This window comes from Pteropus medius, unplaced genomic scaffold (genome assembly GCF_902729225.1).
Source record: "Pteropus medius unplaced genomic scaffold, Ma_sr-lr_union100, whole genome shotgun sequence".
Lineage (NCBI taxonomy): Eukaryota > Metazoa > Chordata > Mammalia > Chiroptera > Pteropodidae > Pteropus > Pteropus medius.
This window is the reverse complement of record NW_024340849.1, coordinates 9,791,083-9,803,632: the sequence shown is the minus strand read 5'-3', so window position 1 is coordinate 9,803,632 and position 12,550 is coordinate 9,791,083. Positions and strand designations below refer to the sequence as shown.

Genomic DNA, 12,550 nt, shown 5'->3' with positions numbered 1-12,550 from the left:
CAACCAGCATGAGGCCTCAGGCAACAATTTTAGCTGCGGTCATATGGAAGCCTCTCATCAGCGCGAACTACGTGACGGCGTCTTACTGCTGACCCTGGAGGAGAAGATGTTTTCTGATGATACTTGCTGTCCGGTGGGCGGTGGTGTCTGCGGGGGCGCGTGTGCGGGCAGTGGTCCCTGTGAACCCGGAGAAGATGTTGGGATGCTCACGTCTGTCAGCGAGGTCGAGGAGGACCCCTTCAAGCAGATGCCCATGGAGGACGAGTATGTGGACAGGCCCTCCCAGACCCCAGACGCTTTACTCTTCCTCGCTCCGCCTAGCAGCAAATCCACACCCCCTTTCTCTGAGCCCCTGGAGGTGGGGGAGAATGACAGTTTAAGCCAGTGCTTCACTGGGACAGAGAACCTGGCGGATTCCGAAAGCTGTCACTTGGCCGAGATCCCGTGCGGGACTGATTGGATCCCCATGTCCTCTGAGAAGTACTTGCAGAAAGAGGTGGAGGGCAGCAATTGCCCCCACTGGGCAGCCTCCAGCGCAGCAGATGGCTGCGCGGGCTGTGGGAACCCTCCTGCGGAGGGCCAGGAGCCCCTTACGGGTTCCCCAAAAAGTGGACCCTTGCCCCACTGCGCCTATGGCGTGGGCCTTCCGCCTGAAGAAGCAGCGGATGGGGCGGAAGGTGGAGGCCAGCCCGCGCGTGGGGCTGATGTAAGGCCGCCCAGCTCCAGCAGGGGAGGCCCTGGGTCTGGAAGCCCCTCCAGTGACCAGCCACCTGCATCTGGTAAGTGACTCTCCCCGGGTCTCTCCCTTCTGAGCAAAAAGGCCTGTGTGGGGTGCAGTATTTGGAGGCAAGTGTCACAGACTATCTTGGGAAAAGCAAAGCCAACAGGGAAAATTCAGCTCCAGCGTTTTCTCCGGCTAAGCTTCTTTACAGGTTGGCTTTTGATTCAGTCCACAAGCTGGGTTTGGGGATTATGCCGGCTGCCTTGGGACTTTATCCTCCTCCTCTGGGGCTTTCTCTTCATTTATAGGTCCCTTTTGTGTTCAGGCTTCTCTGTGATGGGATTAGACCTCACATTCAGCATTGACCCCCCTGAAGACCAAGTATTGACTTTGGGGCTGGGCGGCTTCTAGGCATTCTCTCAGATTTCTGGTTTTTGTTTCTTTTAAAGCAGCCTATGCCTCAAATCACGCCCCGCCCCTAAAGTTTTTATAAATTTTAGGAGAACAAACAAAATTGTTTAGTTAATCCTTCATTAATTAATATTGAAAGTAGCTTGTCTATACTAAATTAATGATGCGGTAAAGTATCCTTTAATGCTTTATATGAGAAACGCCTTCTATAACCGCTGCATATAACATAGCTATGGAACTGGGAAGATAATTTTACAATTTAAAGTCATTATAGAGATGTATCATTGCACCACTGCTTAAGCATGAATAGCCTACCGATTATAATAGTAAAACTTTTTTCCGGTGGGGTGAAACACCCTCAGTTTATTATGTGGTTACAAGGAACTGTGATGCCGATGGGGAGGGCTTCCCTGGGGATTACTTTCTGGTTGTGTGTGTGTGTGTGTGTGTGTGTGTGTGTGTGTGTGTGTGTGTAGGGGTTGGAGGCTAGGGATCTCCTGAAAGCTATAGATACTCCCTCCAGAAAAAATGAATATATGGTTTATACAATTTCAGGGACTTCACAGAACGCTCCCACCCTCAAAAAAAAAAAAGAAAAAGAAAAAAAAAAGAAAGAAAGGAAGGAAGAAAGAAAAGTAAAAGAAAAAAGAAAGGAAAAGAAAATAAAGAAACCCATGCACGGGCCCTTCATCCTGGGGATGCTTTTCTTTTTCTTTCCCGCCTCCTTCCTTAGACTGCAGATGGTGCTCACAGCTGGACTTTGCATCATTTCATAGCCCGTGGTAGCTAGATCCCAGATCCTAACCTCAGAGATGGCGTGCCCGGGCTGATAATGGCTCCTGGCTCATTTGCTAGAACAGTGTACTTTAATCTGTTTTCTAAGCTTCGTGGTTTTGCTGAGACTTCACGAATTCACTGATGTGTAAATTCTATAATATCAGTTCTCAGTCAAAGTGAAAGGAGGAGATACGTTTGGAGATATATTTCAAAGAACTGATGTATGCTTCCTTCAGAAGACTTCAACATTTTTTTAAAAAGATTTTAAGGAATTTCCATGACTAAAAGTTTAGCTCTCTTGTTTTATTTCTCTTTAGCAGTTAATTTCTTCCCATCGGTCACGGAGACTCACAGGACTGTAGTTTTTCAGGCTGAGAGGGGTGTGGGGAGGCAGAAGCTCATTGTGGCAGAGGCTAGGTCTCGGTAACACTGCCAGGGGCAGACCACTTTTTCAATTGGTGACACCAGGAAGGTGACGTTTGCCACTGTGTAAAAATCATCAGCAGTTCTTGGAAGAATAGCGTTGGCCACGTTGAAGGAGATATTTTTTCCTTTAGATGTCGTGAAACCCAGCACCAGACCTGTTCTCTCCTCACAGAGTCAAAACAGTGCCCTAGTCTGTATTTCATTATCTTTTATTTCTCCAGCACTAAACATCTAGGCATGAAGGTAAGACCGAAAAATATATATATATATGTCATCAACTAAGTGGTATTAGTTTGCAGAAAGTTTACATTGCTTTTTCTGTCTTGTCTGGTGCTCAGCCATGCAAAACATTTGTACAGAGCCAACGAGGGGGCCAAATTCACCTTCGCCTGAGGAGAAGCAGCAGCCAGACTGAATTTTGAGACTGTGCTGTTTTCTCCATAAGTACTTCTATATGAACAGGCTTTCTGTTTTCTGGTCAAAATAGCGCTTTCTCATTCTTGCTTTTTAAAAAAGTGTCATAATTTATGTTCTATAATGCATGAAAGAGGATAGAGCTTGGGTGAAAGATAAGAAGGGGGCCTGAGTTTATTTCATCTCCTAAAATCTCTTGTGCTCTCAGGCCTTTGGGAAGTGGATATTTTTACTGGGTGTTGGAGATTTATATATTTTTAAAACTTATGAACCAAACCACGTGGTTTCTAGAGAAATGACAATAATTGGGCACTTCCTCAGTAGAAAAGAGTACCTCCTTGGCACCCAGCATCCTTTTGAAGAGACTGATGGTTCTTCGGACACCTCCACAGGTCTATCTTTTAAAAATAATACTCAACATTAAGGTTATTTTAGCAATGTTATTACAACTCTTAAATAACAGTGAGAATTGGTAGCAAAGACCAGTGAAGGGGAAAAACATACTTTTGGTTATGTCTTAAATAACCATGTCTTAATTTATTATCTTGATGACATGACAGTGGTTACCTTGGTTACAAGCCCTTTCGCCTGGGGTTTGGAGAACTCTCACTATGTCTAGAAAATTATTTCATGTGAAAGAGAAAACAACTGCCTATAGTGAATATGTCTACAGTTGGCCAGTGATTTGCTTTTGACTCCTAACATCACTCAGTTGGTTCAGCCACTTCTGAGCTGGAGAGATTTGTTTATTTACAGGGCCCATAACGATTCTTAACGAACACCAGCTATGTATTCGTTTTTCTATCGAATCTTTATTGAGGGTCCACGGACCCATGGAGACTTGGAGAAGCTTGGAAAACAAGTAGGGATTGAGGTCAAGGAGTGGACAACACCAGAAGAATCGATAACTTGAGAAGGCGAGGCCTTCCACTGCCCGCCTCTCTCTAACCTGCGGTCTGTCATTCCCCTTCAATCACCCATCTAAGCTTTGGCCGATGTCAGCCCTTTCAGCAGACCTAACGCTTTCCTACTTTTGCATGGTAATGTGCTTCTCCTAGGGCGAGCCACCCCGTCTACATTGTCCCCTTTTCCAGAATGCCTAGTTCTTCCTGTCCATCAAGTCTCAGCTCAAATGCTGCTTCCTGAACCAGGGCACTGTTCTCTTCTGTGCCCTTGGCAGCCCTTCACAATTTGTCCTGGAGTCTTTCTCACTGAGCCTGGCACCTCACACCTTTATCAACACCCCATCTCTATGCAGCCATAGCAATCAGGAATTTCCATGACCTTCTCCACACCTGATCTTTCTAGTCTCTCCCAAGGCAGCTTAGTCACAGTATGTTAAGTGAAGAGGTGTTTATAAGTTCATTCATTTATCCATTCATTCATCCAGTCATGAAGAACAGAAACCAGAGCCCCCATTTATTCCCCAACTCACTGTCAGCTCCTACCTACTTCTTCAGTCTATTCTGGAGAGCAGGGGGCCAGACATGAGATAGAAGGGCTGGCACTGGTTGTCCTGGGCAGACCTAGATGTCCCGGGTAGAGGAGCAGAGATGACAGAAGCAAAGCTGAGCTAGTCCCTCCAAGTGGCACCAATTGCCAAGGCTGACGCCTGGCAGCCAAGGGCGCTGGAGGATGAAGGGCACCTGCCCGACCCCCCTCCTTTTCCTCCTTGGGTCCCACCCTCTCTTGCAGTGACTACCCTTGATCATCCGCTTCCATCCTGAAAGGATAGATATAGATTTTCCTATCCCAATTATTTCCCCTCTTCCTCCCCTCCCCCTGAGCGATGGCCAGTCCTCTGTTTCTAACTTTCTTCTCTCTCCTGTTGAAATTCCATCCACTAACTTGTGTTTCCCTCTTAGCTAAGTATCGTAAGGTCAGGTATTAGCTCATTGACTATAAGTTAAAAATATTTTATAATTTGGTTATTTAGAAATAATATTCAGCCTTCATTGGTGCTAAAAGTCAATGCAGTTATTTCAAAACATTTGAAAAATATGTTCACTGTGTAATTTAGTCCTGCTTGCCTTTTCTCTGTTCTAATGGGGCTCATTTTGCAAGGGTCTCACTCATAAGCCATTCTAAGTCATTTTCAAGCATGATTCAGAATGGAACTGTTAAAAGCTGCTTCCCTTCCCTTATCAGATACTCAGTTTCTTCCAAATGCCTAAAACAGAGCTTGCATTTCCATAAAAAGGAAAACCATGTGAGCAGCATATGGGTTAAATATAAATTCAGTTTTTAAGAAATTCCAAAAGCACCCAATGTAGTCTGGATAGTTTGAGTGTATTTGTGTATATTTTTAGTTCTCTTCCTTGGAAGAGTATCTACATGACAATTGGGTGATATTATTTGCTATCGTTCTTGTGATTTAATATTCATATGTTATGCATTTTAAACAAAATAATCAACTTTTGAGAACAGAAGTGTGCATTACCTTGCTTAAAAATGTGAATTCTGCCAGAGATCGAGTTCTTAAAATGAAACTGCTCCTCTCTGCCCAAAAAATAGAGATTCCATGTAGCTGCTGTGTAAAGCACGGACTTAGCAAAGTATAACCATTTTTCTGATCGTGATGGGCCACTTCATTTGTTCATTGTTCCTGTTGACTTAGATACTATTTTTAACTCTCTCAAGTTGCCTGAACATTTTTCTAGTTAAGTCACATTAAATATTCATGTTAAGGCAACTAACTTATTTTAAAAGTTAGAAACTTCAAAATTTCTGATTTATTAAACAGCCTCATGTCACCCTGGCTCTCGAATCCTTCTTTCGGGAAGCCTTCAGGTTCATGCCTGTCAGTCGCCTTGTGTTCAGAGACGAGTCGAACTGTTTTGACAGCCTGATGACCTGACCGTGAAGCCTGTCGTGGAAACCACTGTCCCAGGGTCCTTATGCTGGTGCCAGTGAGACCGGTGTCATTTGTTTACTGTGTGTTGGAGAATCTTCAGGGTGCCACAGACTAAGGGCAAACATAGCCTGAGAGAGTTGGCTGCTCTGGCTGAGCAAGGGGCAGTGCCTAGGCCAGGCCCAGAAGGTTCCACGGGAAAGGACCCGAGGGTCTGGGCAGTAGGCGACGGCTACCTTGGCCTTCGAGCCCCGTCTTCTGCCAGTTGTCTCAAGAAGTTACTATTTTCACTATCACCGATTCTTTTGTGAGGAAAGCTCTTTCTTTCACATGCTTCCGATCTCATCTTTTTTTGCAAGAGAAATAAAGTTTTAAAAAGTGCCAAGGGCAGCTTTACAAGGGAAAGCTGCGAGAAAGGCAGCTGAGGAGAGTAAGAAAGACGGGAGCGAGGGCCTCTTGCTTTGTACTCTGAGAGAATCTATGGGCTAAAACTTCAGGCCTTCGGATAAGGCCTTTTGGATAAGCCTCATCCACACCATCCTTCCCTTTTCATGTCCCCCCTTACCAACCACCAACAGAGGGGTCCCCCCTAGCAGCAGAGCATCCTGGGGCTTCCTTGGCACTCAGTGGGAAGAAGTTACTCCTTCGGGGGCACGTATCCGCTGCAGAAACCACGGCAACCATGCTGGACCAGGGCCCCACAGCACCCACCTGGGAGGCAGCTCGCTGGCACGGTGACCTGCTGATTGGCCAGCCCGGCGCCTTGCCCTCTGAGGTCAGCTCAAGTAACCCTGCAAAACCTTTCTTTTCTGAAAGGTAGAAAGCAAATTTTAAGGAATTATTGCTTTTAAACAAGGACAATTCAAGACCGAGGGATATTTATAGGACAAGGATATTACCAACTCCTTGTAAACCTTGATCTATCCTAGTGCTACGTTCAACTCGCAGCCGACTTGCATGACGAGAAATGAGATTGTGGGGTGCAGTGTAGAATAATATAGATGAATGTTTACACCAGAGACAGAATGATGGGTTGTTTCAGCAAAGAAAAAAAAAAAGTGAGTTAGAAGAAAATGTCCTTTCAGTCTTCAAGACAGGTCGAGATCCTCCAGCAAGACAAGGATGGGAGGATAGCATCGCTGCCCAGTGCGTTCCCTGAGTCTCTGTCTTGCTTGGTTCCATGAGCGCTAATGCCACCTTCTGGGAGTAGCAGTGCCATCACTGCACCTGTAACTAGCTCTTTGCTGTTTCCCAAGCGTTGTCAAATCCACCGTGTCATGTGACCCTCATGCCGTCCTGCCGAGTGTTCATGCATTCCTTCATTCATTCGTTTGACATTTATCATGTGCCTGCTCAGTGTGGCTGCACCCTGAAAAATTGATGCTCATTTCATAAACGAGCAGACTGAGGTCTGGAGAGTTGTTAGGTGGTTTGTCTCAAATTTGACAGCTAGTGGGGGCTGCGCCGGGGCAAGACCAGAGACCTTTCAGAGACCTCTCCCCAACACCCCGTCTCTTGCCCTCCTGTACTCAGGCAGCCACTGAAACCACCGACCCTTTACTTACCAGTTACGTACCTTCTGTTCTTCAAAGACCGAGACACCAGGATGACTCTGGCATTATTAGATTACTTTCAGGCGAGTCTGCATTATGACAAGCCGTGAAAAAAGAAGTCTGTTTTCATCCTTGAAGCAATGTCAGTCAGGAGAGGGGAAAAAAGCAGCAAACCAGAAATGCTCACATGCAAAATACCTGCGAGCTGTTGTTTACAACGCAGCCAGCCTGGCACGGAAAAAGCTCTCCGTGAATTCTGGATTCAGGGGGTTGTTTCTAGTCCTGTTATTACTGTTATGGGAGTACCATTTTAATTTACCTCCAATAAGTCCATAGATTGGCCCACATTCTCCCTTCCCCCTGTAAAGTAAGCTGACCAAAGCTCACAGCACACCGATTACTCATGACTAATGGGGTCACTAGAAACCCAGGCCTTCCTGCTCCCACTCATCACGCTTACTAGATCCAGCTGTCATTCAAATTATTTAAAACATGAGGTGGATAAGCATGAGAATTGTTTTCGTGAAAACTGTTAGATACTTCAGGACAATTCAAAAAATGAGTTGCTAAAATTTTTGCTGTTAAGGAGCATGAGACAACAATGGACCGAGGGACGAAAACTCGAGAAGGATCCTGCATGTAGACTGCTTGGGAAGTGACTTTAAAGAAACCAAAACTAGAGATCGTGGCCAAACCACTAAAGGTGTAATCGATACAGTCAGTAGACCTTTTCCCAAAGGGACAGGCCTCAGTTCTACATCAGAAAGTTTGTGTTGAAAGTTTTGCAGCAAGTGACAGGTGGCTTGAGCATCAGGGAAACATATCATAGGATCCATATTTTAAGAGCACTGGTGGGTAGCCTCTGCAACTGTGTCTTACCAAATATTTATCAATGGAGAAAATTAGATTGGCAAACAACTTCTGCAATATTGAAACATGTCCAAGTTATGTTACCTCCGAAAAGAGTGACGCTGAATTAGAACATCGGTGTGGGGAGGGGGACCCAGAGCAACACACCTAAGAGCAGCCTGCCACTCGGGACTAGCTATGTAATTTCCAGAGCCCAGTGAAAAATGAAAATATGAGGTCCCTTGTGCAAAAATTAGTAAGAAGTTCACGGTGATGAGAGCTGAGTATTAAACCAAGTGTGGGGCCCTTCTGAACACAGGGATCCATGTGTCAGCACAGGTCACACACCCATGAAGATGGCTCTGCTGCCACTCATCATTATTGGCAAATCGGGGCTTTTCAAAGTTTAGTCTGTACCAGTTTACTAAAGTAACTGTACCAGCTACTTTCACAAAAGCCAGCATAGGTGGAATGGACTTGGACTTAATCAGAGGTTGTTTTTGTACTTTCGATAAAGAAGATTGTTTGAGAATCTCATTCTTTCTAGGTAACTTTTCTTTACATCCTGTCAGGAATTTAATAACCTTGTTTTTGTCTTCTCCCCATTGTGCCTGCCCACCCCCCACCAAGAATAATATTCTTGATCCAATCTGTGAATCAAAGTATTCTGAAATGTTTAAATATATCTCTTAGGCAAAAGAGTTCAAGTTCCATTTTGGAAAAAAAAAAAAAAGAAAACAAGAATATAGATCCTATAGGAGAGACAAAGATATTGTTTGCCATGAGGCAATGCCATGGAATGAAACTCTTAAGATGAAAATTTTAACACAAAATCTTGGGTTTTTACCTGAATTCAGACAAACTGAAGACTCAGGCATGAAAGAAGATAAACAATAGTGGATTCATGATAATGATTTGTTGGAAAGTAAAATTAAATAATAGGGAAATCACATATACCATGACATAAACAGATAAATCTCAATATGAACAGGATGAAGAAGACGTGAGATAAATTCCAAACCGTACATCAATCACGCAGTGGCTTGGGAGGCCCTCTGTGTAGCTTTACATTATATTAAAGAACCAGCAGTCAATGATATAATAATAGAAAAGAACTAGACTGAGAAAATCATACTTCCAAGCAACTTCAAATTACTGATTCTTATTGAATATGATATAGTTTCAATTAGAATGGAATATTGATGGTATATACCTATTGGCTTTGGTTTCTCACTTTGACTTTTTCTGTTAACTAACTAGTGGTCCCCCAACTGGGAGGACTTCTGTGTTGCCATGCTCATTTTGCTGCTGCCACAGCAGAAGCTCTTATCAGCCTTTGGTCAGTATAGTTGCTGAGTTACTTGAAAAAGTCATTTAGAAGTTCCTATCTTAAACATTTCTTTTTTTTTTAAACAAAACACATAGCTTACATTCACACGTGGATGATTTTTTAGTATAGAGCCATGTGTATTGGCTGATGATAATTTCCTGAGCCTTTTTTACATGAACCACACCACCTGAATTCCTAGTTTCTATTTCTTTCGTGTGGAAAGAGAACTTATAGACATTTGCAAAACAAATATGAGTCCTTATGGACTTTTAATGTTTTTTGTTTTCTTTTTTCAAGAGTTGCGTTGCCCATACTACCTCAGCAGTTAAGCAGTTTCTTGAGATATAGATAGATAGATATATCTCTATCTATCTATCTATCTATCTATCTATCTATCTATCTATCTATCTATCTATTTTGTTTTGCATTTAGAGACTCATTTTTAATTAGATTTCCTAATGAGTTCAGCTGGTAAAGACAGACTCAAGAACTGACTCGGTAACTGTTGGGAGCAGAAAGGCAAAGACATGCTAGAAAGTAGATCCCTGGCTTAGAGTTCGCTGTATGAGCACCTGTCAGTATATTTGAGAGGGAATGGAGAACGTGGATGTCAGTCTGGCTAGCTGGTGAATGGAAATACTAGCTGGCCTCGCTCATGTTGTTTTTTTTGGGGGGGGGATTATTAGGCAAATAAATCCCCCCACTACTCCTCTTGGAATATACCCTGCGCAGCTGCCTAAGGGAGAAATAGCTTGAGTCATAAATCTTCCTATGTGACTTTCGATTTGTTGCTCAATTTGAAACCCTGTGTTTCCATGGGCCACTGTGCCTCAGTCCCTGCTTCTCTGCAGGTTCCCAGGGGGTGGAGGGAAGGCTCCCTAAAAGAATGCCCTGTATTTTGTTGGTATTTTAGTCAGACTATCCAAAGCATGCCTTCCAAATTCAGAGAAAATCTTTTATGTGGAGTGGCGACAGAAAGTTTTGTTTGTATAAATTATTATTAAGCTTTGTCACAATAAAGAAGGAAAAAGATGAGGCAGTGCATGGTGAGGGACCATTTCGATGTTCGCCTCCCCTGGTCAGATTGAAAGGTTCTGTTTGCGATGCCGAGCGTTGGGGTTGGGTGGGTGGGGGGGAGCCTTTCTGTATCTGCTTGGTTTGTGGCATCAATTTTCAATTTTCACTTGGGATATTTCTAGATATTTCAGTCTTTAACGTCGAAGAATAATAAGAGGTAGCTGGTTTCCTAACTTTTGTTGAACCTCCTATTTGTTTTTCAAAAGACCCATTCGTTAAAGACTGGCAAAATCTAGTCACCCAGGAAGAAGAGATGATAGAACCAACCCTCTAGGGACAAAACACCCTTCAGAGTTAAGGATGAAAGAGTGATTTATAGGATTGATATATATATATATTTTCCCCTCTCCATTTTAGCCTTATGAATCTCTTTTTTTCCCAGGAGTAAAAAAAAAAAAGAAAATGTTAAGGAAATTGGTTAACTTCTGCTAAGCACGAACCTGGGTGGCCCCACGGCCCTCCAGAGCTGAGCTGTTAGGGACTTCCATGGAGGGTGGGAGGCGTAAAGCCACCAGGGGTGACAGAGGCCTCAGACGAGAGTCTGGTCTACAGGAGGCTGGGCTGAGGTGGGCTCCAAGGCCCTGTCAGGTAACAACCTTCCCTCCAGCCTTGATACATTTGACCTTAGCCGGGGGCATTGGCTGTTTGGTGCATATGGATCACACGCGCGCGCACAGACCCTTTGCAGCCTCTAAATCTTGTCTGTGAGTCCACAGTCTGGGCGCGCTCCTGCCTGTATCTCCAGAGTCCCATGTAGCAAACGACAAAACTCGAGCATGGCCCATGGGTTTCCTTCTCTTTTCTTGTCTTCTTCTCGTCTCTGATTGCTCTCATGTCTTCTCTTCTTTCTCTCTCCTTCCTTCCTCGGCCTGAGTCCGGGAGAGAGGACAAATGAAGGGAGTCTTGGGTGTGCCCGATGCGTTGGAGGAGCCTTGCCGGGGAGGAGGGGCCGCCTTGGCCCCTCGATTCATTGGGGAACTTTCCTCTCACATGACCCAGTTCTTAACCACGAATCGCTGACTCACCCTCTGCGTGTTCTCTCTTCCTCTCCCCTGTAGGAAATGTGACTGGAAACAGTAACTCCACGTTTATTTCCAGCGGGCAGGTGATGAATTTCAAGGGCGACATCATCGTGGTCTACGTCAGTCAGAACTCGCAGGAGGGCCCCGCGGGGCCCGGCGGCGGCGGCGGCGCGGGGGAGCCGGTGGGCCGCCCGGTGCAGGAGGAGAGCCCGCTGCGCTGCGACTCGTTTGCGGGCCTCGGGCCCCGCTTCCCGGACACGTGCGGCGCCCCCGACCCGGACAAGGCCTCGCGGCCGGTGCAGGAGCAGGGGGAGGCCGAGGCCTGCGCGCCCGGGGCGCGGCGCTGAGCGCGCGAGGACCAGGGCAGCGCTCGGCGCCCCTCGGAGCCGCGATGCCCCCGGGACCGTCGAGCTCAGCTGCGCGTGGGGCGGGGGCTGAGGGCGGGACCGAGGCTGGGGCGGAGATGTGGGCGGGGCGGGGGCTGGGGGTGGGGCCTCCGCCCCGCCCATTCCCTACATCTGCGTCAAATTACCTGGCATTCTCTACCCACCTTGCTCTTCGTAGAATCAGGGACGGACTTTTTTAAAAAAAACGCAAACGTGTCATTACCACTCACCGATATCCAGTCCCATCCACTAATGACTCAGGTACACCTTGCCCTCTTTGGGTGCTCCACTTTTCACTTCCTTTTAAGGCGGTCGTTCCCTTCCTCCCGCCTCTGGTTATCATTCCTTCCGTAGTTTGTCTCTCTGGGTCTGTCATCGCTTAAAGCCCTGCTCACCCTCCTCCCGCCCTGTTTGTATGTCACTTTCTCACATAACATTTTTCTTGATATCCACCCCCCCGCACACACACACACACACTTTTTTGACTGAAGATTTTCTTGAATTCTAAGGGTGGTGGTCTTCTTTACATATTATCTTTTGCACCCCTTCTCACAAATAGGCGCCTGTGTTTTGGTGATGGCTGGGGGGTGGGGAGAGGTTGTCTCTACTAAGCACTTTTTGAAAAAAGCTAGAAATATGAAGGCTGGAGGGAGGCTCTGGGAACGAGCGGAGGAACTTTTAGTTTTTGAAAATGTTTTGATGTTCTCATTTTTCTAAAAGAGGGACAGAGGGA

General features: G+C 45.6%; 1 protein-coding gene across 4 annotated transcripts in view; it reads left to right on the top strand.

The window, feature by feature from the left end:
• Positions 1–11,860, top strand: part of TNFRSF11A (TNF receptor superfamily member 11a) — a 49,194-nt gene extending 37,334 nt beyond the window's left edge. For all 4 annotated transcript variants that reach the window (XM_039840148.1, XM_039840156.1, XM_039840136.1 and 1 more), the window contains 2 exons: positions 8–779; positions 11,468–11,860. In XM_039840148.1, coding sequence (XP_039696082.1) covers positions 8–779; positions 11,468–11,778 — 1,083 coding nt within the window. In that variant the 3' untranslated portion in view covers positions 11,779–11,860. The remainder of the gene's footprint in view (positions 1–7; positions 780–11,467) is intronic.
• The last annotated feature ends 690 nt before the right edge of the window (positions 11,861–12,550 follow it).